Source organism: Ictidomys tridecemlineatus, chromosome Y (genome assembly GCF_052094955.1).
Source record: "Ictidomys tridecemlineatus isolate mIctTri1 chromosome Y, mIctTri1.hap1, whole genome shotgun sequence".
Classification (NCBI taxonomy): Eukaryota; Metazoa; Chordata; class Mammalia; order Rodentia; family Sciuridae; genus Ictidomys; species Ictidomys tridecemlineatus.
In genome coordinates this window covers 443,299-470,639 of record NC_135494.1, presented here as the reverse complement: position 1 = coordinate 470,639, position 27,341 = coordinate 443,299, and the positions used below count along the sequence as shown (strand labels likewise).

The 27,341-nt window shown below is 52.5% G+C and overlaps 1 protein-coding gene across 2 annotated transcripts; it reads right to left on the bottom strand.

Moving 5' to 3' along the window:
• Positions 1-130: 130 nt before the first annotated feature.
• On the bottom strand, positions 131-23,935 carry Xg (Xg glycoprotein (Xg blood group)). 2 transcript variants are annotated; one of them, XM_078035233.1, is made up of 11 exons: positions 23,607-23,935; positions 19,882-19,923; positions 18,309-18,332; positions 16,210-16,272; positions 15,643-15,708; positions 14,687-14,743; positions 5,968-6,027; positions 4,487-4,531; positions 3,613-3,648; positions 799-915; positions 131-263 (listed from the first exon to the last, which is right to left on the bottom strand). In XM_078035233.1, the coding sequence occupies exons 1-11, from the start codon at positions 23,668-23,670 to the stop codon at positions 247-249; spliced, it is 591 nt and encodes a 196-aa protein (XP_077891359.1). In that variant the 5' UTR covers positions 23,671-23,935; the 3' UTR covers positions 131-246. The 2 variants fall into 2 exon arrangements, with proteins under 2 accessions (XP_077891359.1, XP_077891360.1); XM_078035234.1 differs by lacking the exon at positions 4,487-4,531 and having other exon boundaries at positions 23,607-23,934.
• Between the last annotated feature and the right edge of the window lie 3,406 nt (positions 23,936-27,341).

Below are 27,341 nucleotides of genomic sequence, written 5' to 3'. Positions count from 1 at the left end.
CTGTCCCTGAGACCCCTCTGCGCCCTGGCCTCCGCAGCCGGGCTCAGCCTCCGTGGAGGCCCCCCCCTCCGCCCCGTGAAGGCAGCAGCAGCTGCGGGGTGGAGGCCACAGGCAGAGAATCCTTCTGGAGGCAGCTGGCCTCCTTCCGCAGGTGGGAATGCACTGAAATATAAAAAGAGCTTTTCCGCGGGACAGTCCCCGGCGTCGTGGGGTCCTTGTGGGGACCTCGGGAAGACCTGGGCAGCTTCACACCGTCTCTGGATCTGGAAGGGAAGGGGCCAAAGGTCTCAAGTCGGGGCCGGGGGAGAAGCTGCATCCCTCATCCCAAATGCATTTCGGGGGATTTCAGCGAAAGCTTTTTGAGTTAAAACTGATATTTGTGTGAGCCTCTTTTTTTTTTTTTTAATGTGGTCTCATCAGATCTGAAGCGCGGAGGGTAACTTTCTTCTTTTTTTTTTTCTTATTTTTTAGTACCGGGGATTGACCTCGGGGGGACTCAGACCCCCTGAGCCCCTGTCCCCAGCCCTATTTTGTGTTTTATTGAGAGACAGGGGCTCCCTGAGTGGCTCAGGGACTGTCAGTACCGCGTCTCGGCCAGCAGAGGGCGCGCGAGGCCAGGTTTTAGAGTCCATCACGAACTCCCGGAGGGAGGCCGCCCGCGGAGGCCCAGAGGCCGGGGCAGACCTCCACGTGGGTGGTCTCCCATCTAGACCCCACAGACGCCAGTTAAACATGTGACTGGTCCTTCGCCATCAGCGGCCCTCCCCTACCATGAGAGGGACAAGAGAAGGAACTTACCACTGGCCCGAAAGCAATTCCTCCTCTGGTTGGACTTGAAGTAGCTGACCCCGGCCCCCACCAAGGCGACCACCACCACAGACACGATCGGGGACACGATTCGGGCCACCGTGTTGCCTGCAGGGTAGACAAAGAAAGTCTGCCTGAGGGAAAAAATATTGGTGAGCAGAACCGCGGCTAAAAAGGGCGGGTCGGAGAAGGGCCTGGAGAGGCGCCTGGACGCTGGCCGGGAGACAGACACCCAGGGCCCCGCTCTGCACGGTCCACTCCGGGGTCTGCAGCCCTTGATGGACAGGCTCCGGTTCAGCCGCAGCGCTGTGCCTCAGCACGCTGTCAGGGCTGCCGAAGCCCCGGATGCTCAGCACGGACCCCTGTCCTCCAGGGCACTTGAAACCACCTCTAGGTGACTTAGGGTGGCTGGAATTGACAATTTTCCATCCGTGCTTGGTGGGCTCCATCTGTGGCTGCAGAACCCACAGACACGGGGGGGGGGGACAGGGCAGAAAAGTGTCGCATAACAGAAGCATTGAATTATATGTGAATTATGAGTGTGACATGTGATAATCGACCGTGTAAAATGCAAGACGCAATATACATAATGCACACTCTGCATAAAGAATATATGTCACATAATACATGTAATTATACAGTGTATGTAATTGCATGCTATATATCCTATTATAATATGCAACATATGAAATATGATTAGGTAATATATAACGATCACATAATTATAGTAAACAATATGTAAAATGTATCAAGTCTACATAATCATGTAGCTAATTACATATCATATATAATTCTATCTGAGCGGTGTATTATAGATATATACAATATATTATATATTATATATAACTGTATCTGAGATGTATATTTCATTATCATATCGCATATATGATGTCTATATGATCATGTGTACTATATGATGATTATAGATAATTATCTTATATAATATGTACGATGTATCGTGATGCATGATATCTATAATTTCTCCCACTCGTGCATAGACACACACCTGGATGGATGGGTTTGCACGTACACAAACGTGACTATTAAATGCATTTGCATACGTACTTATGGGTGCATCTATAAGTGTGGGTGTGGGGTGTGTGTGGACAGGGTTTTATTTTATTTTGGGTACTAGGGATTGAACTCGGGGGACACTCGACCCCCGAGCCCCGTCCCCAGCCCTATTTTGCATTTTATTGAGAGACAGGGTCTCCCTGAGCTGCTTAGGGCCTCCCTTGGGCTGAGGCTGGCTTTGACCTCGCCATCCTCCTGCCTCAGCCTCCCGAGCTGCTGGGATGGCAGGCGTGCACCTCGATGCCCAGCTGTGTGTATATTTTTTTTAAAAAAAATCTAGAACATTCCTGCTAAGAGTTGTTTCCAAAACCAGGCTGATTCTCTCCTGAAACAGAAACAACCTCCAAATATAGACGTCCTCCCTTCCGAGAACCGAGGTCGGGGACCTCTGTGTGCATACGGCAGCCACATGTATGTGGCTACAGGAAGAGGAAGGGTGCACGTATGTCACTATGTCACTGTATTGATATTCATCGACACTTATCCCTGTCTCGATCGGTAGGTAGGTAGGTACACATATTGATTGATTGATTGATCCATCGACTGATCAATAGACAGATGGATCGATGAGAAGAAGGGGAAGCTTAGTTTACATTTGGAGTCACCAGCCATGTCCCTGCAGACGGGCTCCAACAGCCCAGCCCAGGTCTGGGTGCGGGAGGTGACGGACATGGATGTCCCGTGTGAGATCCCAGCGGAGGCAGACAGGGGGCGGCCTCAGCTGCAGCCCCAGGTCTACGGGGAGACTCCGTCCCTCAACCAAGAAGGCCAGCGGCCTCCACCCGAGCACCATGGAGCAGGGAGGCCGGGCGGGCCTTAAACCACCACCATCAAATACCGCCATGGTAGCGAACAGTTGGGGGGTTCTTTTGTTACGCAGCAGCATCGCAGCTGACTGATACTCACCGCTTTCCTCTCTGCGCCCCTTAGACGTCATTGCTACCAAGTGGCCCCCACCCACCCACCCACCCCGTGTGGGCTCCCTCTTTCCCGTGAGTCACAGGACCCCAGGGGGTCAGCCTGGGCAGCAGGGGCTTCTCTGCCCTTCTCGGTTCTCTCTGATTTGGGGGACACGAGGTGTCCACACGAGGTGTCCCAGGGTCAGGGGACAGAGATGGCCGAGGCGGTGGGGCTACGATAAGGAATCAAGGGGTTCTCCTGAGATGCCACACCCAGGCACCTGCTTCCCAGTCCGCCTAAGATATGGCCACGCCGACGCTGTGGCCGCTGGGCATGGCCGGTCCCCGCTGTCCTCCCCGGTAGTGGACGGGACAGCCTCGGGGTGGGGCGCGCGGGTCGCGATCATCCTGGGTCTGCGCTCCAGCCGGTTGGGACCAGGTCCCTGGGAAGGCGGGGACCCTGCCCCCTGCTAGTTGACCCTTTGGGCGCAGCGTCCTCTGTCCTTTGCCCTGAGGTGGCCGATGGGGCATTTGAGGGCTTAGCTGGGGCAGAACGACCCTCCCCTCCCCCTGACCCGCAGGTGTCTGTCCCGGGTGCTGTCCCCTGCACAGGCGCCATGAGGACCCTCGGGCCAAGCCCGAGCTGCAAGGCGCCTCAGCCCCGGGCTGTCCCCACCGCTGCTCCCTGTGAATGCCCGTGGGTGGCGCAGCCTGTGGACGGGGCACGTGAAAAATGCAGTCGGGGGGGACAGGGGACCGCCACCGGGGTGGGCACAGCACCCGTCTACACCGCGCCCGCCCACCCGGGTCCGATGAGACGTGGCGGGCTCACCTTGTGGGTTGCCGTAGGTGGACTGTCCGTCTCCACCTGCAAACGGAACAGGACACGGTCACGCGCTCAGCTCCGCCCGCGCGCGTCTGAGACGCTCAGGGCGCAGGCGCGGGGCTGCGGAGGGTTAGCATTGCGCTCGGAAGCGGAGCGCACGGGCCACCGGGGCGAGGTGGCCAGGGCGAGGGCAGGCGCGGGGACTTTGGGGTGGGCAGGGGCCCCGGGTGTGCGACACACAGCGCAGGCACACACACGCGCAGCGAGCTACACCAGTGTGCACGCACACCCACCACGGCACGTGGCACACGCAGACACACAGCATCGCGTGTGTCCGTCCACACACGGGCGCACACATCCGTGCCCGCTGCACCTCCGAGGACAGAACGGCCCTTACACACTCGAAAACACACACAGGCACGCGCACTCACACACCTACACGCACGCACCGTAGTACAGACGACTGCACACGTGCGCACCCCTCAGCTCCACGGTCACACACACGCACACGCAAGAACACACGTGTGCAATTCACGTGCACACCGAGCACTAGAACAGAGTGCATGCACACGCACCTGCGTGCATGCACGCAATCATGCACATTCTGCACAAGCACATTCGCGTGCCCAAACACACGCGTGTGAGCGCAAAGCGTGCTCACAGGTGCACACACACGTGCACCCGAGGGCCTCAAAAGCTCCCCTCAAGATGTTAAGGCCGCGTGCAAAACAGCTCCCGAGCATCGAGGTGCGTGAGCACAGGGATCGCAGACCTGGATGCGTTAGTGGCCCCGCGGGGGGACAGGCGGGCCCCCTCCCACGCCAGGCCGGGGGTTAGTGGGGCGCGAGGACAGCGGCGCCCAGCGCGCCCCTTCCTTTACCATAGGAATTTCCATAACGAGGTTTGGGTCTGTAACCCCCTCTGCCTGCAGGACAGAAAGACCCGAGAGACGCGGGACTGGACCCGGGGACCGCAGGGCGCAGGCCCCACACGGGAGCCCAGCCCTGCCCAAGCCCCCCAAGGACTGGCTCCCGGGCACCCGGGGCCTCCAGGGCCTGAGACCCTCTCCCTCTTCCGGAGGACACAGGCAGCCCCGCCGCCCGGTGAGGAGCCACCCGGCCAGGACCCCGGTAAGCGAACAGCAGCGGAGGCCCCGTCCAGGTGGCTCCGGGGCCTGTTCCCTGTGAGGCTCCAAAGGCCACTGGACCAGTCACAGGGCCAGTCCCCGAGGGCTCCCGGCCAGGTTAGGACACACACGGGCAGGACAGCGCCAGAGCTCACGGCTCCTGCAGCCCCGGAGGATGAAGGCTGGACCAGGGTCCCCGGCTGAGCTCCCTCCAGGGCTCCAGGGGGCTCCTCCTGCCTCTCCAGCTCCTGGGCTCCAGGTGGCCCTGGGCGGGTGGCCCCTCACTACAGTCTCTGCCTCCGTCTCCACGGGCTCCTCCTCTGCGTCTGTGTCCTCTCCTCTGTCTCTGGGGAGGACACGGCCGTTGCATGAGGGCCCCCTGACCCAGGAGGAGCCCATCTCAGGACCCTTCACTAGTGACCTCTGCAGAGACCCTGTTCCCACACCTGGCCCCAGGACCTTGGGACGTGCTGTGTGGACAGACAGGTCTTTGCAGAGGGGATGGAGGTGCCGTGAGGTCCCCAGGGTGGCCCTGACCCAGCAGGACTGGGTCGTTGTAGAGGAGGAGATGAGGACACAGACGCACACAGAGGGACGGCCCCGGGAGGACACAGGGAGAAGACGGCGGCTGCAAGCCCAGGGGAGAGAGAGGCCTCGGGAGGAGCCCGCCCTGCCCACACAGGGTTGTGCCTACATCCACTGATAACACGGCCCACCTCTTGCATTAGTGAAATGCCACAGGCTATTGACATATGAAGTCTGCTTTGGGCCTCCCTTTGGGTGGAGAGTGACGTTAGCAAGCACAGCTCCTCCCAAATGCCGTGTCTCTCTCACGCCCCAAGCTTCCCAGTCTCGTGGGATCCCAGTTACAAGAACCGAGCTCGGGCCAGGCACGGTGGTGCACGCCTGTCATCCCAGCGGCTCTGGAGGCTGAGGCAGGAGGATCACAAGTTGGAGGCCAACCACCCAAGGAATTCCCATGTCACCGCGTGGGCTCCTTCAGGTGACGCTGCATCAGAGTCTCGCTCCCCATTAAACAACGCTGTGGGTGCAGAGCCTGGGTTCCCGGGGGACAGACGGGGTCCTCCCAGCACAGATAGATGCTCAGAGTCCCTGGCCCCAGCCGAGGCGGCCCAGCTGACCGAGGACCCCAGATACCAGGCCCAGGCGGACCCCAAGGGGAACCAGAAATTCCAGCATCTGGGTCCCCGCTGCCCAGCGCCCACATGACGCACCGTCTGTGTGTCCGTAGTCACCATGTCCACCGCTGTATCCACCGCCGCCGCCACCTCCTCCTGTCAGACAGAGAAGGAGGGACTTAGGGACAGCAGGCCGAGCCTGGCTCACGGGCAGTGGTGACCGACGGGTAGGACGGCCAAGGTGATCCCGCCAAAGTGACGTCGTCCACGTGATAAATCTCACGCCAGGACCAGCTGTGGAGACTCCCGGCTTCACCCAACCGTATCTGCCACATTGAAACCACTATGGGTGCATGCTGCTACTGCAGAGAGACTTCCGAGGGACCGGCAGCCCCGGGCCAGAATGACCCGCATCAGAAGCACAGCCCCTCGAGGATCCTGAGTGGGTCTGTGTGGACCGTCCCCTTCCAAACGCAGAGAATTTGCATTAGGAGTTCACCTAGAGACCTACAGAAGGATCTATTTCTGGCCAGGCACGGTGGCACCCGCCTGTCATGCTCGCGGGCTCTGGAGGCTGAGGCAGGAGGCTGGTGAGTTCAAAGCCAGCCTCAGCCATTTAGCAAGGCCCTCAGCCACTGAACGAGACCCTGTCTCTAAATAAAATGTAGAAAAGGGGCTGGGGGTGGGGTAATAAATTGTCCCTTAGGGATTCCATCCCTAGTACAAAAAAAAAACCCTATATATATGTAATTTCTTGATACCTCTTTAGATATACGCATATGTGGGTACACACGTGGAGAAAATGTAGACCTTTGCATAAAGATATTTGTGGATACCTAAAGTCACATCAAGAGATACATGCACGTGACATTAAAGGGTACAAACATATAAATGTGTGCACACGTGTTGTAAAGGTGCATACCTGAGGGTAGACATGCTTTGTATAGGGCCATACAGACATTCGTGCAAATGCACATAAAAAGGTACTCGCAGGGTCAAACAGGCACATATTTGCATATAATTATCATATGCAAATATCACACATATACGTATGAATGTCTATGCAAATACCATGCATATATTTGTGCTGCGCCCCTCCCCTGACTCAGGCAATGGCAAGGCCCTACTTAGGTGGATGGCGCAAGGCGTCCATCCTCTGGAGGAGCGCAGTATGTTTCTGGGAATGGGCTGATTTGTTTTTGTATTCCTTTAATAAGTATAGTTTTGATTTCTCATATGACCATTAAGTATAAAGGAAAAATCATGACTTTCCCAATTAGTGTAACTACTTCTAAAGCATAGATCTGTTTGCTCTAAATGCAATGATTCAGCTGTGGAGTGTAAATTGTTAATGTCTAAAGAAAAACTCCCTGTATTCCTGTCAAGGAAGTTTTTGAGAAATTAAATTAAAATCTAGAGAAGAAAAATTAATGTTAAAAAGATAGATTAGTGCTTTGTACTGGGCAACTTGTTCTTGTTCCTGTGCACAATGGTTTGTGCTCTTACTTCTGTTTGATTAAAAGTAATAACAAGTCAACCCCTTGCCGTAACCATGGCACCGGTTCCAGTCAGTAAGTCAAGAAAGAATAGTCAAGGTATAGGCCAATAGTTTGGGACATTTGTAACTATTATTAAAAGTTAACTAAGCAGAAACTGCTCAAAGCAAAACGCGAACTGAAAGTACAAATGCTTGCTTATGCATAAGCCAAGATACATTCTTCTATTCTAATTGTAGCTAGGTAATATTTTGTTTTGTTTGAATAATGATTCCTGTTTTGTAACCACAAAGTACTGTAAGCCTGCCAAAATGAAAAGTATATATGATCAACTTCACAAGTAAAGATTGGGATCAACACCTTCACTTTGGTGTCTGTGTTGTTTCTCCACCCCCTCTTTCGCCGACTCCTCACCATCCGTTCGTCTCCTGAGACCCCCTGTTGGAGCTGGTCTCCGACATCTGGCGCCCCCTGAACAGGGACGATCGGTAATCCGTAAGTCTGATGCATTCATTTCATTAAGAAGTTTTCGGGTGAGGATAGGATCTTACCTAGGGTACTGCAGACCCCTTAGCAAGGTGCTAAGTAAGTGAAGGGTAAGTAATCAGAGAACTTATTTTGAGAAGTCATGGGCCATAAAGAGTCTAAAGAAAGAGGACTCTTTATTGATATAGCTAAGCATATGCTCCATAAACGGGGCATTTCAGTTTCTTCTAAGCAGTTAAGACATTTTTTTAATTTTATTCAAGAATGCTCTCCTTGGTTCCCTGAGGAAGGAACCTTGAATTTAGAAACATGGAAAAAACTAGGTAAAGAGATGAAGGTTTATTATGATCATCATGGGCCAGAAAAGATTCCTGTAGATGCTTTTGCATTATGGAATGTTTTTAAAGATGCTTTGGATCCGACCCATGAGGCAGTTTGTTTGGCTCGTCAAGTGACTGAGTCTGAACAGACCCCCTTAATTGAGGCTGCTGCTACATCTAGATTTTATAAAACTACATCCCCTCAAAAACAGTCTCAATCTGATAATGAACAAGGGGATGAAGAGGAGGACGAACAACTTTCTCCTCAAGATCAGGAGGACTTAGAGGAGGCTACAGCTCGATATCATATCTCTGATTGGCCACCCAATTTGTTAGTTTCTGTGTCTCCAGAGCCTCCTTAGAGCTTTAAACAAAACTATGGAAACTATGGGAGCTCTGCAACCAGGCCTCCCTTCTCCTGTGGCTATACCAAAAGGACAATATCTTGTAGTTATAGATCTACAGGACTGTTTTTTTACCATTCCTCTTGCAAAACAGGATTGTAAACGTTTTGCTTTTAGTTTACCATCTTCTAATTTACAAAGACCTTTTCAAAGATTTCAATGGAAAGTTTTGCCTCAGGGAATGAAAAATAGCCCCACCTTATGTCAAAAATTTGTTGATGCAGCCTTAGTCTCCACGAGAAATAAGTTTCCATCTGGATACATAATTCATTATATGGATGATATCTTATTAGCTCATGCTGATTATTTGATACTCCAGCAAATGCTTAATTTTATGATTACAAGTTTACAAGACTGGGGATTAAAAATTGCTCCTGATAAAATTCAAACTCAGGCTCCTTTTTCTTACCTTGGAAGATTGATTAATTCCAACAATATAACTTCTCAAAAAATACAGATTAGGGTTGATTCTTTGCATACTTTAAATGATTTTCAAAAACTTCTTGGGGATATTAATTGGATAAGGCCTTACTTAAAATTAACCACTGCTGACCTTAAACCTTTATTTGAAATTTTACAGGGAGATTCAAATCCAAATTCACCTAGACAATTATCTCCTGAGGGAAAGAAGGCTTTATTTAAGGTGGAGAAGGCTATTTCAGATCATTATTTACAACAAATAGACTATAATAAGCCCTGGATGTTAATAATCTTACAGACTTCACACACTCCTACTGGATGCCTATGGCAAGATGATCCTTTAGAATGGATTCATTTGCCTTCTACTCCAAAAAAGATTAATATTTCATACCCCACCCAGGTGTCATCATTAATTTGTAAAGGTAGACTTCGAAGTAGAGAGCTCTTTGGACAAGATCCATCTTCCATTATTATTCCATATAAAAAGGAACAATTAGATTTCTTATTAAATGTTAATGATGAATGGCCTATAGCATTACAGGGATTCTATGGAGAAATATTGTTTCATTTGCCTAACCACCCATTACTACATTTTATGACTAAGGTAAATACTATTTTTCCTAAAAACTTTTCTCATGTGCCCCTCGATCAGGCTTCTCTAATTTTTACAGATGGATCTTCTAATGGAATAGCTGTTACTATTATAGATGACCAAGAGCCAATAGTCCAACAAACAACTGAAACCTCTGCTCAAAGGACGGAATTAATTGCTATTATAACTGCTTTTGAAAAGGTTACACAGCCTTTTAATCTTTATACTGATTCCCAATATATAGTTAATCTCTTTCCAGCCATAGAAACATCTTCTTTGTCCTCTCATTCATCAATTGTTAATATATTACAAAAGTTACAAAAATTAATATTACAGAGATCCTATAAATTTTTTATTGGACATATTAGAGGACATTCTAACTTACCTGGACCTTTAGTGGCAGGAAATGCTAAAGCTGACTTATTAACTAGGACTGTTTATAACGTTATTGAACAAGCTACTAAAGATCATCTATTACATCATCAAAATTCTGCTGCTCTTAGAGCACAGTTTCATATAACTAAAGAACAAGCTAGACAAATTGTTAAACAATGTCAAATCTGTCCTACTCACTTTCCTTCTCCACAGATGGGTGTCAACCCTAGGGGTTTATTACCCAACAAATTGTGGCAGATGGATGTTACTCATATTCAAGAGTTTGGAAAGTTATCTTTTGTTCATGTTTGTGTGGATACTTTCTCACATGTTATTTTTGCTACAGCCCGTACTGGAGAAGCTTATAAGGATATTGCCCAACATCTTTTTGCCTCCTTTGCATATATGGGATTACCTCTTCATATTAAGACAGACAATGCTCCTGCTTATATTTCAAAATCCTTTAAACACCTGTGTCAGACACTTAACATAGTTCATTCCACAGGCATCCCCTATAACCCACAAGGACAAGCCATAGTGGAAAGAGCTCATCAGACCTTAAAATCTCAAATTAATAAATTAAAAGAGGGAGAACTACATTATAGCTCTCCTCATCAAATTCTTCAACATGCTCTATTTGTCATTAACCATTTAAATGTAAATGATTCTAAATTAACTCCAATGCAACGTCATTGGTCTGAGCAAACAGTAACTCAAAAACCTTTAGTTAAATGGAAAGATCTTCTTACTGGACAGTGGAAAGGACCTGATATTCTCTTAACATCGGGGAGAGGATATGCTTGTGTGTTTCCACAGGACGCTACTTCACCTTTGTGGATTCCAGATCGACTCATCAGACATTATGACTCACCCATATCGCAGGCGGAGGTTCCTCCCCAAGCCATACCCAAGGATGCCATTGACCCAGGATGAAGAACTTGCCGAGGACATGACTAATCTTCACCTTCATTCCCCTCGACAGGCACGAACAACACTGACATCAAAATTACCCTCCTGGGGTCAAATCAAACATCTGACCAGTCAGGCACAAAACTTGGTTGTTAGCCAAGGTGCCTCTGCCTCTCCTGAAAAAGTGTTTCTTGCTATGCTAGCACTCTTATCCTGTCAGGTATCACTGATTTCTGCTAATCAATCTTATTGGGCTTATTTTCCTGATCCTCCTCTTTTAAGAGTTACTGATTGGGGAAAACTTAATATTAAGGTGTTTACTGATAATCCTGATTTGTTAGGAGGGATTTCTGATTCCCTTATTCCTCATAAGATGTCCTATAATATTAATTTCAAGGGTTTAATAGAAGAGACTCCTATTTGCTTTGCTACTGATAATAAATTCATCCCTCAAGGATGTATGCCTATTAATTATAGACAATATTTTACTGATTGCCCTCCTGGCTTCCCAAACATGGATAATAAAAAGAGGAGCCTTTGGCTCCTCAAAATGGTTTCTTTAGGATATTATATAGTTAATGAAACCTATGTTAATAAGACATTACCTGAAGCCATTGATCCATGTGAATTAAAGAATAACAAAAAAGATTTTTATTGGAATAATATGATTGATCCTTGGGAAGAGTTTCCTCATTGGTTTCAATGTGGATTTATGCAAAGGGCACAAGTCTTTCAGCCTAAGTCTTCAGATGTTAAGATCTATGATTGGTCTGCTTCTGCCCCTCATTTTGATTATAAAAATTATTTTAAGACTAAGTTTCAAAAATTTAATCATACTGAAGGAATGTATACAAGTTTTCCTATTCATAGATGGTTCTCACCTGGTTGGGTCACTCCCATATTTCAGAGTGAGCTCCCTAATGGAAAGGTTTCATACTTCCCAGATCTCTTTAGATTAATTGCAGCTACTAATATGGTTCTTTTAACCAGACCTGGTAAAACTCCAGAACCTTTCAATATTCGTGCTTGCATTAATGCTCCTCATGCTATTTTAGTAGGTAATAATAATACCTTGACAATTAATCGTAACAATAGTGTTTATTCTATTTCCTGTGATCAATGTATGTTAACTAATTGTATACATGCTAATCTTCCAAAAAACTATACTACTTTTATAATTATACATCAGCCTTCCTATGTAATGATTCCTGTCCTTCTTAATGATGATTGGTATGATGATGAAGGGTCACAAATTCTTAAAAAATTTAATGAATTAATTAGACCTAAGCAATTTGTTGCAACATTAATTTTAGGAATTACAGCATTAATAGGAATTATTACTTCTTTAGCTTTATCTACTACAGCTTTAGTTAAAGAAATTCATACTGCTCATCATGTTAATGATTTATCTCATAATGTTTCATTAGCATTGGCTATTCAAGAAAAAATAGATAAGAAATTGGAGGCCCGAATTAATGCCTTAGAGGAAGCTTTATTATATGTAGGAAACCAGATTCAAAATATAAAAACTCAAATGACAACCAAATGTCATGCTAATTTCAAATGGATCTGTGTTACTCCCTTAAAATATAATCAAACTAAATATGGATGGAATCAAGTACAAACTCATTTATTAGGGATTTGGAATAAAACTGAAATAGGCCCCAATATACAAGATTTACAACAACAAGTAAAATATATAAGTAAGGCTTATTTATCTACTGACTCTACAGCTGACCTTGCTGCAGACTTATACAAAAATGTACAAAAAACTATTTCCAATAGTACTTGGTGGTCATATATGATTAATATTGGTTTTGGCTTTTTATTCATTGTTCTTGTTTGTCTCATTCTTCCAGTCCTCTTCAGACTTGTCTGGAAATCAATCAGAAGCATCTCCGTCCAAATCGAACATCTCAAATTAAAAAATAAAAAAGGGGGAAATGCTGCGCCCCTCCCCTGACTCAGGCAATGGCAAGGCCCTACTTAGGTGGATGGCGCAAGGCGTCCATCCTCTGGAGGAGCACAGTATGTTTCTGGGAATGGGCTGATTTGTTTTTGTATTCCTTTAATAAGTATAGTTTTGATTTCTCATATGACCATTAAGTATAAAGGAAAAATCATGACTTTCCCAATTAGTGTAACTACTTCTAAAGCATAGATCTGTTTGCTCTAAATGCAATGATTCAGCTGTGGAGTGTAAATTGTTAATGTCTAAAGAAAAACTCCCTGTATTCCTGTCAGGGAAGTTTTTGAGAAATTAAATTAAAATCTAGAGAAGAAAAATTAATGTTAAAAAGATAGATTAGTGCTTAGTACTGAGCAACTTGTTCTTGTTCCTGTGCACAATGGTTTGTGCTCTTACTTCTGTTTGATTAAAAGTAATAACAAGTCAACCCCTTGCCGTAACCATGGCACCGGTTCCAGTCAGTAAGTCAAGAAAGAATAGTCAAGGTATAGACCAATAGTTTGGGACATTTGTAACTATTATTAAAAGTTAACTAAGCAGAACAGCTCAAAGCAAAACGCAAACTGAAAGTCCAAATGCTTGCTTATGCATAAGCCAAGATACATTCTTCTATTCTAATTGTAGCTATGTAATATTTTGTTTTGTTTGAATAATGATTCCTGTTTTATAACCACAAAGTGCTGTAAGCCTGCCAAAATGAAAAGTATATATGATCAACTTCACAAGTAAAGATTGGGATCAACACCTTCACTTTGGTGTCTGTGTTGTTTCTCCACCCCCTCTTTCGCCGACTCCTCACCATCCGTTCGTCTCCTGAGACCCCCTGTTGGAGCTGGTCTCCGACATATTTGCATATAAATATCATACGCAAATATCACACATTCGTGTACATATAAATATCATATGCAAACACCATGCCCATATTTACATATAAACATTGTATGCAAATATCATGCATATATTTACATATAAATATCATGTGCGGATATCATGCATATATTTGCATATAAACACTATATGCAAATACCATGCATATATTTGCATATAAATATCGTATGCAAATACCACACATACATGTACATATAAATATCATATGCAAACACCATGCATATATTTACATATAAACACTGTATGCAAATATCATGCATATATTTACATATAAATACCATGTGCGGATATCATGCATATATTTGCATATGGATATTATATGCAAATGTGATGTAAATGTGCATGAGCATATGATAGACACATAAAGGTCCGTACGCATATAAAATGTACGCACAGACAGGATATATGTGTGCATAAGGGCAGCTCTGTGCATGCAGAATGCAGAAAGATTCACAGACCTATACAGAAAGATGGTCTATCTGCACAAAGTTCTATCCATTTGTATACACAGGAAGGTCTACACAGACAGGCATATATTAACCCCCTTCTGTATAGCCACAGGGAGGTCATTTTACCTGAAAATGACCATGATTTTCTTTTCCTTCCGTCCTGGGCACTGCACCCAGGGGAGCTTAACCTCTGAGCCACACCCGCAGCCCTTTGGAGTTTTTATTTTGAGACGGGGTCTCACTGAGTCGCTTAGAGCTTTGCTAAGTTGCTGAGGCCGGCCTCCAACTTGCGGTCTTCCAGCCTCAGCCTCCCGAGTCCCAGGGATGCACCTTGGTGCCTGGCGTGAGCACAGGTCTTGAGAGGTGGATTGGTGCACAAGCCCCCGACGCAGGGATGGACAGACCCTGTTTGTGTCCTGCAGGTGTGACCTGCCTCCTCACGGGCTCTGTCCCCACCCTCCCTCTCTGGGCACACCTGAGGCTCAAAGCGGCTCTGCTCCTACGTACCTGCGGGCGGCCTGGGCCTGGGCGGGTAGCGTCCATCATCGTCGTTGTGATGGTACCCTGTGGGGCAGAGGCACAGCGTGAGGCCCACGTCCCGCCCACACACCCCTGCCGGACCCACAGGACGGGGGCCTTTGTTGGGGACAAGCCCTGTGCACGCAGCAGCTCTTTCCAGGACCCCCAGGGACCCCCCAGACACATCTGCTGGGTGTCCTGTGGGCAGACAGGGACACTGGCCAGCAGCCTGCGGGAACTGTGCTCTGCAACCAGAGGGGCCTGCCTTGCTGTCACCTGGGAGGGCCCGTGCAAGGGTCCTGGGGCCCGTCCTGCTCAGAGTCTCCCATCAGGATGCTGTGCCCCCTCCCTGCCCAGGCGCCACCCTCTCTGTCCTCCCGCCCCTGGTTGGCAGGGCCTCCAATGGCCGATGCAGCCCCCTGACCCTCACCTCGGCCCTGGAGGGGTCTCCAGCCTCAGCCCCTGCTCCCCACGGCCCCAGACCCTTCTCCTCTTTCAGGTCCAAAATGACCTCCCTCTCCCACCCAGCAAGCCCAAGCCGGACCAGCTGTATAGACCATCGGCCCCCAACACTGGGCTGAATGAACCTTTCTTCTTTATAAAGGCAGCCAGCCTGGGCTATTTCGTTATAGTAACAGAGACTATAACAGAAGGGTTCAGAAACAGGAGATGCTCCCGTTGAGAACCAGGAGGAAGGTCGCTCTTACTCCTTTGTTTGTTCAGTGCATACATTAATAAAAAGCCACTATATGCCACCACTTGACACGGGCAAAGCCAGACGGACCTATATGTCATGCAATCCCCGGGTGCTGGCCAGCAACCCAAGTAGCCCGCTGTGAAACTCTTCCAGAGGGGAATTCACCAAGGAGCGCTGCTGCGTGTGGAGTTTCAAGTGCTCCCGGATCAGTCGCCTCCGGAATCGGAACGGGACTCAAGGTCCTTACCTCCTCCGCTGTTATCGGAGCTCCCAGGCTGTGGGCGAGGCTGGGGTTTCGGCCTTGGGTAGATATCTGCAGGAAGAGAGCGCGGGGATTTCAGGGAAAGTGTGACACGCTCACCCCAGGACCTTTGCACACCACCAGCTGCCCACCCCAGGACCTTTGCATGGGGTGTTCTTTCGGTGGAAATCTCTCTGCCTGATGCCTCTGTGGCTCTGGCTGCGGTCAAGGACCTCTGGACACACCCTCTTGGATACCGGCCACGGGGGGCTGCAAATTAACCGTCCAGCTCTGCACGCTAGATTCAAACCCCGGAACGGGAGCCAGGGAGCCGCCGCCTTCCTGTGCGCGGAGGCAGGAATGGGAACATCCAGCTCTGAGTCACACAGGGCCACACCCGAGCTGGGACCTCGGCCAAGCCCTCGGGCTGGTGAGTCACTCGGGGAGGGGAAGGGCCAGCGTCCAGACCCCGTGGCTCTGACGGGTCCTGCGCAGGGAGAGCCCCAGGGCAAGTGGCCAGAGCTGGGAAGGAGAAGAACCGGCCCCGGGTGTTAGGAAAGGACCCGAACTTACTGCCTCCGCTGTCGGGGTTTGCAGGCTGGGGGCCGTGAGGGGGCCTGGGCTTGGGGTAGATATCTGTGGGAACAAGGGTGCAGGCTTAGAAGACCCCCCAAATCCTTCTATGACCCTTCTGCAGGACACACACCTCAGGCCGGGTGCCAAGGCCCACGCCTGTCTTCCCAGGGGCTCGGGAGGCTGAGGCAGGAGGATGGCACGTTGGAGGCCAGCCTCAGCCATTTAGCGCGAGGCTCTAAGCAACTCAGGAGCAGCCCACCGCCCGGCCCTGACCCTGCTTCCTGGTTTCTTGCCCTGTTTTCTTTGCCTTGAGGACGGTTCCCAAGTCCCCAGACACAGTCCACTCAGAGTCCCTTCACGGGTCTCTCCTTCTCTCTCCTCCGTGAATTTATTTAATTTAAAATTTTTTTTTGTGTTTCTGAGATGGAGCTCAGCCCAGGGATCCCCTCCTCCAGCTGCACCCCACCTGCTGCGGTCACCACCCAGTGAGTCCATCCAAGTGGATTAATCCACTATGAGTCTACACCCAGTGAGTCCATCCAAGTGGATTAATCCACTTATTAGTCTACACCCAGTGAGTCCATCCAAGTGGATTAATCCACTTATTAGTCTACACCCAGTGAGTCCATCCAAGTGGATTAATCCACTTCTGGGTCACGCCTGTCCCCATCTAACAGTCCTGCCTGGGGCTCCAAGTTCGGGTGACACTCGCCCTCTTTTCCGTATTTCTTTACACAGTTGTTGGGCATGTCCCGCTACCGTCCAGATAGGCGACGTCCCCAAAGGTCACGGGTGAGATCAAGCCGGAAGGTTCAGAGGTGACATGACCACCTTACAGAGGTGTAGACTCATAGTGGATTAATCCACTTGGATGGACTCACTGGGTGTAGACTCATAGTGGATTAATCCACTTGGATGGGCTCACTGGGTGTAGACTCATAGTGGATTAATCCACTTGGATGGGCTCACTGGGTGGTGACTGCAGCAGGCGGGGTGTGGCTGGAGGAGGAGGTCCCTGGTCTCGTTGGTCAGTCCCCTACATCATTTTGGTCCTCGACATACGCCCTCTGGGGCCCAAGGCAGGTGTCCCCAACTGTCGCTGGCTGAGTGACACAGTGGCGCCCAGGATTATTTGGCATCGTCCTTTTTGACTGGCTCTCTGAGCTGCTCAGGAGCTGGATGGACCAGGACACGCACTGTCCCCAGGGCGGGAACCAGCCCTGTGTCCCCAAAGCGCGCCAAAGAGAACGCGATGCATCCGCCAATTGTCATTGAGACCGACCTGAGCGGCTCGCTACCGCCCCCAGTGGTCGGCTCAGGAACTGCAGGGCGGGCGGGCAATGGTGACCCTTTTTTGGCGGGTTGAGGTGGGGGGGGTACCAGGGACTGAACCCAGGGGCACTCGACCCCTGAGCCCCGTCCCCAGCCCTATTTTGCATTTTATTTAGAGACAGGGTCTCCCTGAGCTGCTTAGGGCCTCGCTTTGGCGGAGGCTGGCTTTGAACTCGCCATCCTCCTGCCTCAGCCTCCCGAGCTTCTAGTCACCCACTTCCCATCTCTTTGGATTTCTCAATTCTGGTCATTTTTATATAAACAGGATCCTGGGCTCTGTGCCCTTTGGGGTCTGGCCTTTGTCACCGAGAAGCTGATGTTCATGTTGTAGCTGGTGTCGCGGCTTCATCCCTTTGCATGGCTCAGTAATATTCCAGGGTGCATGGGCCACCTTGTTCCTTTTTCATGGCCTAGTCATATTCCACAGCGTGGATGGGCCAGATCGTGTGCATGCATTCATTGTTTGATGGACCCCATGCCCACCTTTTGGCTTTACCGAATCGTGCTTCTACGTACATGGCCTGCAGGGTTCTCGACACCTGATATCATCCATTTCTAAAATCCTAACCCTCCTAGTGAACACGATGGAGCTTCTCACGGTGGCTTTTTTGATTTGCATTTGCCCGGTGACCTGCATTTGCTTGTGACGTCTACGGACCAGTCCCCCGACACCCTACAACAGCCCTACAAAGCGTCCACACCCCTCGCTGCCAAAGCCTCCAGCCCAGGGTGCGGCCCCTCCCCCGTGACGCCCGGCCACTCACCTGAGCCTGGCTTCGGGGTCGGTTCTGCGAACAAAGAGAGAAGACAGGGTCAGTGAGCCTCCAAGAGTCACCGGCTGCTCGGACAAAGGGCGTCCACGTCCCCGTTCAAAAGAAACCACGAGGAGAAACTGCAAAGCCGTGAGGAATGGGGACTGTCCACCAGCTGCCCAGGGGCTGTGTCGGTGCCCACAGACGGCCTGCAGGCACGACAGCACCCAGGACGGGAGCCGCGAGCCTTGGCACGGCAGGTCTTCATTGTTCACGCTGCAAACATCAGCTGAGTGCCCACTAGTACCAGAAGAGGTGCCGGTCCCTCTGGGCACCCAGATCACCCCACGGTGCACACGGGAACATCCAGAGGTCAGAATTCTTGGATGCGGGTATCAGGTAGGGAGTGCTCAAGGTGCAACCTTGCTCTGTGACTCAGGTGTGGGCGCAGGTGGGCGTGTGGGGGCAGCAGGGGGTTGGAGTCTTCACAGAGCAGACAAGATTGGACACACATCCCGGGTGTCCAGTGGCCAGAGTCCTTCCAAGGACCCGAGTGTCTACTGGAAGTTCCATCGGAAAAGCTGTCTGGCATTCCCTTGGTGGGAAGTGGCTGGAGAACGGGAATGGGGGGGGGGTAGTATGCCCAGTCCTCCTTCCCAGAGCCCCCCATAATCTACTTCCTGTCTGTAAAGACGCTATGGGTTAGGTGGAGATGACCCCCCAAATCTCCTGTGTTTCAGTGGTGTTATGAGCTTCAAAGTGGATTAATCCACTTGGATGGACTCATTGGGTGGTGACTGCAGCAGGTGGGGGGTGGCTGGAGGAGGGGGTCCCTGGGCTGTGCCTTTGGGGTCTCTGTCCTGTCCCTGGTGAGCAGAGCTCTCTCTGCTCCCTGGTGTAGACTAATAGTGGATTAATCCACTTGGATGGACTCACTGGGTGTAGACTAATAGTGGATTAATCCACTTGGATGGACTCACTGGGTGTAGACTAATAGTGGATTAATCCACTTGGATGGACTCACTGGGTGTAGACTGAAAGTGGATTAATCCACTTGGATGGACTCCCTGGGTGGTGACTGCAGCAGGTGGGGTGTGGCTGGAGGAAGGGGTCCCTGGGCTGTGCCTTTGGGGTCTCTGTCCTGTCCCTGGTGGGCAGAGCTCTCTCTGCTCCCTGGTGCCCTGTCCTGAGCTGCTCTCCTCCTCCAGGCCCTGCCGCCATCTTGTTCTGCTCCCCTTGGGCCAGAGCCGTGGAGTCGGCCACCAGGGACTGGACCTCGGACACCGTGAGCCCCAAATAAATTTTTCCTCTTCTAAGCTGGGGACGGGGCTCAGGGGTCGAGTGCCTGGCCAAAGTCCCCCGCGTATCCCTGGACCCCAGGCTCCGATCTAGCAAGACAAGGGTCGGAACCGATGGCCAAAGTGGACCTCTGCAGAGAGACTTCTAGAAGGGCACCTGTGGGTCTCCCGAGGAGGCTGGCCTCCCTGGAGAGAACGCGAACCTCAGCCCCAGGGATTCCAGCTGACCCCAGAGCCCTGGCCCAGCGGGGACCAGGCCAAGCCCCACTGAGAACACGGGCACTTACCTGGGTCATCCAGGGCGTCCGCCAGGTCAAAGTCTCCCTGAGCTGTTGGGAGCAGAGAGGGCACAAGTCACATGGGGAAGCAAAAGGTGACAGATGACAACTGCAGGGTCCCCTGTGCTCCTGCCTGCATGGCCCGCCGGTCCCTCTGGGCACCAAGATCACCCCACCGTGCGGCACGCTGTAGGATCTGACTCCCTGGAGCTCAGGGGTCCTCCTGAGCCCCAATCTCTGTGGGTCGTGGTATCGGAGGGGGCCCTGCAGCCACCCTCCAGGACACCTAAGGGTGACCGTGTAAGGAATGACGGTGGGTGGTGAGGGACACGGTGTCCAGTCCTGTTGGTGGCATTTCAAGAATCCCAGCCTCCCGTCCGCCCCAGGACCTTGGCATCACTACCATGCCTATTTCCCAGGTGAGAAACCCGGGAGCGCCAGGAGGTGAAGGGCAGGGCAGAGGCTGAGTCTGCGCTTAGACTCGGGCCCAGTCACCAAGTCCCAACGGAGGCGGGGCCTGGGGAAACCCCAGGAGCCGGCCGGATACTGGGTGTCCCCAGCCACCAGTCGTCCCCACTCCCCGGGGTGCCCTGCTACAGGGAAAGGTCAGCGGCTCTTCCCAGCCTCTCAGGGGCCTCGTGACGGAGCCACGGCCCTCCTCGGTGCTCCCAAGGCCACACCCAGTGTCTCACAGAGCCAAAGCCTCTGCCTTATGGCCCTCTGTGGAGGCTGGCCTCTCTGAAAGGCTGTTTCCCAACCGCACTGCGGTGGAGGCTGGGTCTTATCAGAGAATCCAGGAGGGCAGGGCTGGAGACTGTCCCCAGATATCACCAGCCCGCAGCAGGGGCCGGTTTGCCCACGGAGGTGACTTCCAGAGGCTCCCCTCCTGCACCCCTTCTCTGTCCCTTCTTCTCTTCTCTTTATTGGGGAGGGGTATTGGGGACTGACCTCAGGGGTACTGGACCCCCGACCCCCCTCCCCAGCCCTATTTTGCATTTTATTGAGAGACAGGGTCTCCCTGAGCTGCTTAGGGCCTCCCATGGCTGAGGCTGGTTTTGAACTCACTATCCTCCCGCCTCAGCCTCCTGAGGCCCTTCCCATATCCCATGGCCTCCTCCAACTCCGACAAGCAGCCAGGGGATCCGTGGGCCAGTAGGATGTGGGAGGGGCCCCGGAGGAGGCCGAGCAAACAGGTTTTGCCTGGTTTTGAGAGTCGCTTTCCAGGTGTGACTCACGCACACGCGGGGAGGGCGTGGGTGTCGCCCGGGCCTCCCGGTTGAGCCTCCCAAAACCCAGGCGTGGCGACCGCCTCTGTCCTGCGAGATGGACGGGAATCTGCCCTGCGATGGGGGCGGGGAGCCCAGCCAAGGGTCCCCGGGAGGGGGGGGGCGCTCAGGGCGCGGCCAGCCGGGGCGGTGGACATCGCGCGGGCATCTTGCTCTCTGGAGGCCACGGACATCAGAACTCGTGTCTCTGACTTGCTTTCTGGTGGCTTGAGCTGGGTGGCCTCTGAATCCAACCCTGCTGTGTTCTGGGACCCCTAGCCCCACCCCCCCAGGAGTTGGGGACAGCAGCCTGCTGTGCTGTCCTCTGGTTTCAGGCTGGTCCTCGGCGGCCGGTCCCCGGGGAAAGGCCGGTGGAGACTCGCCCCTGCGCGCAGAGCGCAGCATTTTTGCAATAGAGTCCCCGGGCCCCGCGCATGCGCACAGAGAGAAGTCGTGCGGCGGATCCTGCAGGGGGCGCTGCGAATGCAGCTGCAGACATCCCCCGGCCTCGTCCTGCAACCAGACCCCGGCCCAGGCCGCATTGGGTGCAAAAGCATGCAACCTGCAAAGACCCTCGGATCCTGACCTCTGTGCACACCCGCCGCCGGTTACCCGTGCACACAGCCAGCAGCCCGGACCCCGCGGCTCGGCTCCACCCAGAGGAGAGATCAGGCCCCGCGCGGGGCTTGGAAATAAAGGGGGAAAAAAAAAGAAATAATAATATATGTATTTTTTTTAAAGGGTTTCCAAAGCCCTGGCCGGGCGCAGCACCAATTCCAGCAGAAATTTGCACACGAAGCGGCGCGGAATTGAATGCAAGTCTACCGAGGCCACCGGATGGCAAACACAGCTGGCTCCTCTATTGTGTGGTGCAAACCAGCGTCACCTCATCTGCAAAACCTCTGCCTTCCCTAGTGACGGTTGGTGGGGGCCCTCCACCCCTGAGCCCCCTCCGCAGCCCTATTTTTGCATTTTAATCAGAGACAGAGTCTCCCCCGAGCTGCTGAGGGCCTTGCTTAATTGCTAAGGCTGGCCTCCAAATTGTGAGCCTCCTGCCTCAGCCTCCGGAGCCGCCGACATTGCATTACATTACACGGCACTCCTCACGATTTAAAAAAAAAAAATTTTTTTCCTATAAAGAGGATTTTTAGCGATTTCTCGGAAAGCGGTTGCACAATGGCTTTCTGAGTCTCTGGATCTTGAGGAACTCCCTGGAGCCCTTGCCCAGCACGTGGGAACCCCGGGGGGTGGATTCTGAGCTCTGCAGACACAAAAAGAAACAAAGTAACCAACAAGGAAAGGCCGCTGTGCCCTGCGCAGCCGCCCGCCCTCCCTGCATTTCTGTCCAGTGTCTGAGCACCTCAAACTCCACGGGTCTCCCAGGCTCCCTGCAGAATCAGCTCACCGTCTGTCTACTTTGCAGGGACTGTCACCAGAGACCCCCCCACCACAGCCACCGCATTGCACGGAGACCACCGCAGCCCCAGGCAGAGAACAGTTCTGCAAACACACCCGCCCGGTACGGACTGCCCTGCCTCCTCCTCCACCCTCGCAGCCCACAATTAGTGTTTCAGTAGGCATTATGCACCTCATGCATACACCACCCACCTGCCGTGGTGGAGCCTGGGGACGTCCCCAGCACCGCAACCAGGCTGTTCACACTGCCAGCCTCCAACCTACGAGGCTCAACAACCTTCTCTTCTTAATAAAATACCCGGCCTCAGGTATTCCGTGCTGTCCACGGAAAATGGACGAAGGAATACGGGAAGCACTCGGAGAACTCATGTCACCCTTCCCGCCACCAGAAAGACCCTTTTCAAGGGCAAACGAACAAGGCCCTGGAAATATTCGTTTATGCACCTGTCATACGCCCAGTCAGCCGACGTCCCCATCCATTTCCAACGAAGATAAAGCAAGTGACTTCCAATGATTGTTGGTGGCCACCTCTGGACCTCCTACAAGTGGACCGTGACCCCCCAAACGGAAGCAAGAACGTCTAGATTTCAAAGTCCTATAGTCTCAGGCCAAATGCACCGGGAGGTGACATCTACAGGTGGCATCGCGGTGTGTGTCTCCTTTGAGGTTTCTGGGCCCTGGACAGCAGAACCAGCCCTGGGCATCTCCTCCGCCCATTCACAACCAGCTAGTGACACCCTGTCTTCAAACAGGACAGACAAGAAAGGCCAGCGTAGACCCGTCTGGAGGGAGCCTGTCCCTTCCTGACCCACGATTCTGCCTCTCCCAATCCCCTCTGTCCATCATGCCCTGGAGGACCCTCGGGGGTCCCACGGACCTTCTCCATGCGGTTCCACCCTACAGTTGCCAGGTCCCTGCGCAACCCCATGCCCCATCCCAGAGCCTGGGAGGCGGGCGGAGCGTCTGGGCGGTTCTTTAGTAAACTTTGGCGTCAACTCTTTGCAGGACTCGGACCTGCGGGAACCCAGGCTCCCGGGGGCGCCCCGTGCTCACCTGGGGCGCGCGGCAGCAGACACAGGAGCAGCAAGAGGCCGGGCAGCCGCCGCCGGGTCTCCATGGCTGGCTGAGGTCCCCTGGAGCGTCCGTCCCACGTCGCAGCTGGTCTCCTCCGGCCGCCCCGCCCTGCCCTGTTGACGCCGCTGTCCCCGCCTGGGCGGGCAGCGAGCGCTGTGTCCAAGTGGAAAATAGGAAACCAGACGCGCGCGCGCGCTGCGCTGCGCTCCCCGTGCCAGGAACACCCGACTGCGCCCGAGCCCGGATTCCACGGAGCCCGGGACGAGTGCTCACACGCTCGCCCAGGGCCAGCTGCTCCCAACCGTCCCAGCCAATGGCACCAGCGCAGGCCCTGGGACGACCTGGGCGGGGCCAGGTGCCAATCATTCAGCATCCGCGGCTCCTGGACGCACCTGCTTAGCCACAGGGACTCGTGCACCCTGGAGCGCGCAGGTGCTTGGCTGAGACCCCTCTTGATGGAGGGGATGGATGGGTCACTGGGGGGTGTGATTCTGATACCTAAAAATTAAACACTGCTGGGTGCAGAGGTGCACTGCACGCCTGTCATCCCAGTGGCTCGGGAGGCTGAGGCAGGAGGATCACAAGTTGGAGGCCAGCCTCAGCAACTTAGTGAGGTGCTAGACAACGCCGTGAGACCCTGTCTCAAAATAAAATATTAAAAAATAAATAAATTTTAAAAGGCTGGGGATGTGGCTTCGTGGTTAAGCACCCCTGGGTTCAATCCCTGGAACCAAAATGAATTAAAGAGTAAAGACTAGGCAAGAAAATTTCAAAAAGACTAACGGGATGTGTTTAGTTCCATCAGATATTAAAAGAGTTAATCTGCGATAATTAAAAATCATGTAGTTTTATCTCCTTTCTCGATGAAATGATCCGTGAGGGCAGAGAAATCGTAGCAAAATCTTTGCCCCAGTGCAGTGGCTGAAGTCTGCTGCATTTCGAATCTGTAAAGGAGAAAATGGATTGTTCACTAAATGGTTTAGTGTGTATGAAATTATCCTATAAGGAGGGGAAAAAAATCACACTTGGTACATAGGAATCTCTTCTCTCCACTCAATATAAAGAGTGGGATCAAGAAAATAGCCTTTAAAGATTTAAAAGACTCAGAGTTAAGTAAAAAAAAAAAAAATAACATCTGCTAATCCATGTTGCAACCCAAGGGTGCTATCTTTAATATGTAAAGAGTTCCTACAAATCAATAAGAAAAGAAACGGATGGCGTACACAAATGAACAAAGGGATTATTGGGTTTCCAAGAACGGTGTGTACATTGCTTTTTTTTTTACACCCAACCTCCTTCCTAAGACACATGTGGAAATGTGAGCCAGTTGATTTGATCTTGTTTTCCACCGAAGCCCTGGTGGAACTTTCATTCGAAAGTTCTCGGATCTGCCAGGAAAGCATTTGAGGTATTGCAAATCTGCTGCGTGTCTGCGGAACGATTTGGCAATGGGCGTAGACAGGCTGCAGAACCCTTTTAGCCTCACAAAGGCTGTCCTTCATGACAACGTGCCCACTGAAACGGGGTCCCCGTCATGTACTTCCAGAGGCATTCGCGGTTGTAGGTGCTCAGTGGGACATTCTTGGCGACAGCTTAATGTCATTGCAACCAAAGTTCTGACTGTTGGAAAGAATGACAGGGACCGTCTCTCTGCTCACCAACAGCCTCTGGTATGTAGAAAAAGTTCTGTGCAGGGCACAGAGGAGCATCTGGATGCAGGGGGTATCTGGGTACAGGGGAGTACCTGGGTGCAGAACAGCATCTGGGTACAGAGGAGTATCTGGATGCAAGGGAGTCTCAGGATGCAGGGGAGTATCTGGATGCTGGGGAGTATCTGGATAGAGTAGTATCTGGGTGCAGGGTAGTATCAGGGTACAGAGGAGTGTCTGAATGTGAGGGGTATCTGGGTGTGGGGGAGTATCTGGATGCTGAGGAGTATCTGGGTGCAGGAGAGTATCTGAGTGCAGGGGAGTATCTGGATGGAGGGGAATATCTGGATAAAGAGGAGCATCTGGGTTCAGGGAAGCATCTGGGTGCAGAGGAGCATCTGGGTGCAGGGTAGTATCAGGGTACAGAGGAGTATCTGGATGTGGGGAGTATCTGGATGCTGAGGAGTATCTAGGTGCAGGAGAGCATCTGGATGCAGTGGAGTATCTGGATGCAGAGATCATATGGGTGCAGGGGAGTATCTGGATGTAGGGGAATATCTGGGTGCAAGTGATTATCTGGGCTCAAGGAAGTATCTTGCTGCAGGGGAGCATCTGGGCATAGGCGAGTATCTGGGTACAGGGGATTATTGAGGTGCAGGGGAGTATCTGAATGCAGGGGAGTATCAGGATGCAGAGGAGCATCTGGGTGCAGGGGAGCAACTGGGTGCAGGGGTGCATCGGGGCATAAGTGAGTATCTGGGTGCAGGGGAGTATCTGGGTGCAGGGGAGCATCTGGGTGCAGGGGAGTACCGGGGTGCAGAGGTCCATCAGGACTGACGGGTCATAAATCCGAGCGGTGGTGGCAAAGACGGACAGAAAGGTTCAAATGCCGAGAGGCTGGGCCACGTGACAGCTCCCCCGCCCCTGAGGAAGGGGCTCCTAGGCCCCTCCCTGGGGAAGGGTGCCCGTGGGGGAGGGGCAGAGCCCTTACCCGTGGGGACCGGCCGTCCGCGCCCCCAAATGCAGGCGGTTCCTGAGCAAAGGCCTAGGACCCAGGAGGACGGCCCACCCGCGCTCCCCCACATCAGGGGACAGTGCGCTGTCCACGCGGGTGTCGGACCGGCCACCAGGGCTGTGGGCGGGGAGCTGCCCAGCGCGCAGCGGCTGCTGAGGCCCTGCCGGGGGGACAGCGAGGCCCTCCCCACGGGGCTGCCTTCTCTGGGCGGCCAGCCAGGGCTCTCGTTCACTGCCCCGGGCCGCTGGCCACCCCGAGTGGACAGGCTCGTGTTCTGGTGGAGAAGCCGGAAGCCGAGGCTGACCGGCTGCAGCTGGAGTCCACCGGAGCCCGTCCCTGGGGGCCTGGGCGTGGGCAGCGGCCCCAGGTGAGGAGCTGCTGCCCCCCCCACACCACGGGGGAAAGTCGGCTGTCACCGCAGGGAAGGGACCGTTTCCAGTGACCGCGGCTCCCCCAGGAGGACACTCCCGGACACCACGGGAGGAGCTGCTGCCCCGTGTTCAACCAGACCCCAGTCCACGGGGCCCACCCTGGTCCAGGCTCCAGAAATGGTGAGCAATGGAACACGCACGTTCCACCCACAGGACACACGCCGCACGGGGGGGGGGGACATCTGGGGGCCGGGGAGTATCTGGACAGGAAAGGATCCCAGTGCGGAGGAGGGTCTGGATGCGGGGAGCACCTGGGAGCAGAGGAGTATCTGGGTGCAGAAGTGTCCCGGCGCACAAGGAGCATCTGCACCAAGGCAGAGCCTCTGTTTAGAGGAGCATCTGAAGGGAGGGGAGCACCTGGGTGCCAGGGCCGACCTACATTCAGAGAAGTAGCTGGGTGCTGGGGAGTATCTGTCTGCCTGGCCTGATGCGGGTGCAGGGAAGTATCTGGCTACAGGGAAGTATCTGGTTGCCTGGGAGTATCTGGCTGCAGGGGAGTATCTGAGTGCGTGTGAGCGCACGGGAGTATCTGGCGTCTTGGGAGTATCTGCTGCGGAGCATGCGCGTCCAGGGAACTGTCTGCATCTGGGTGCCGGGGAGCATCCGTGCTCTGTAGAAG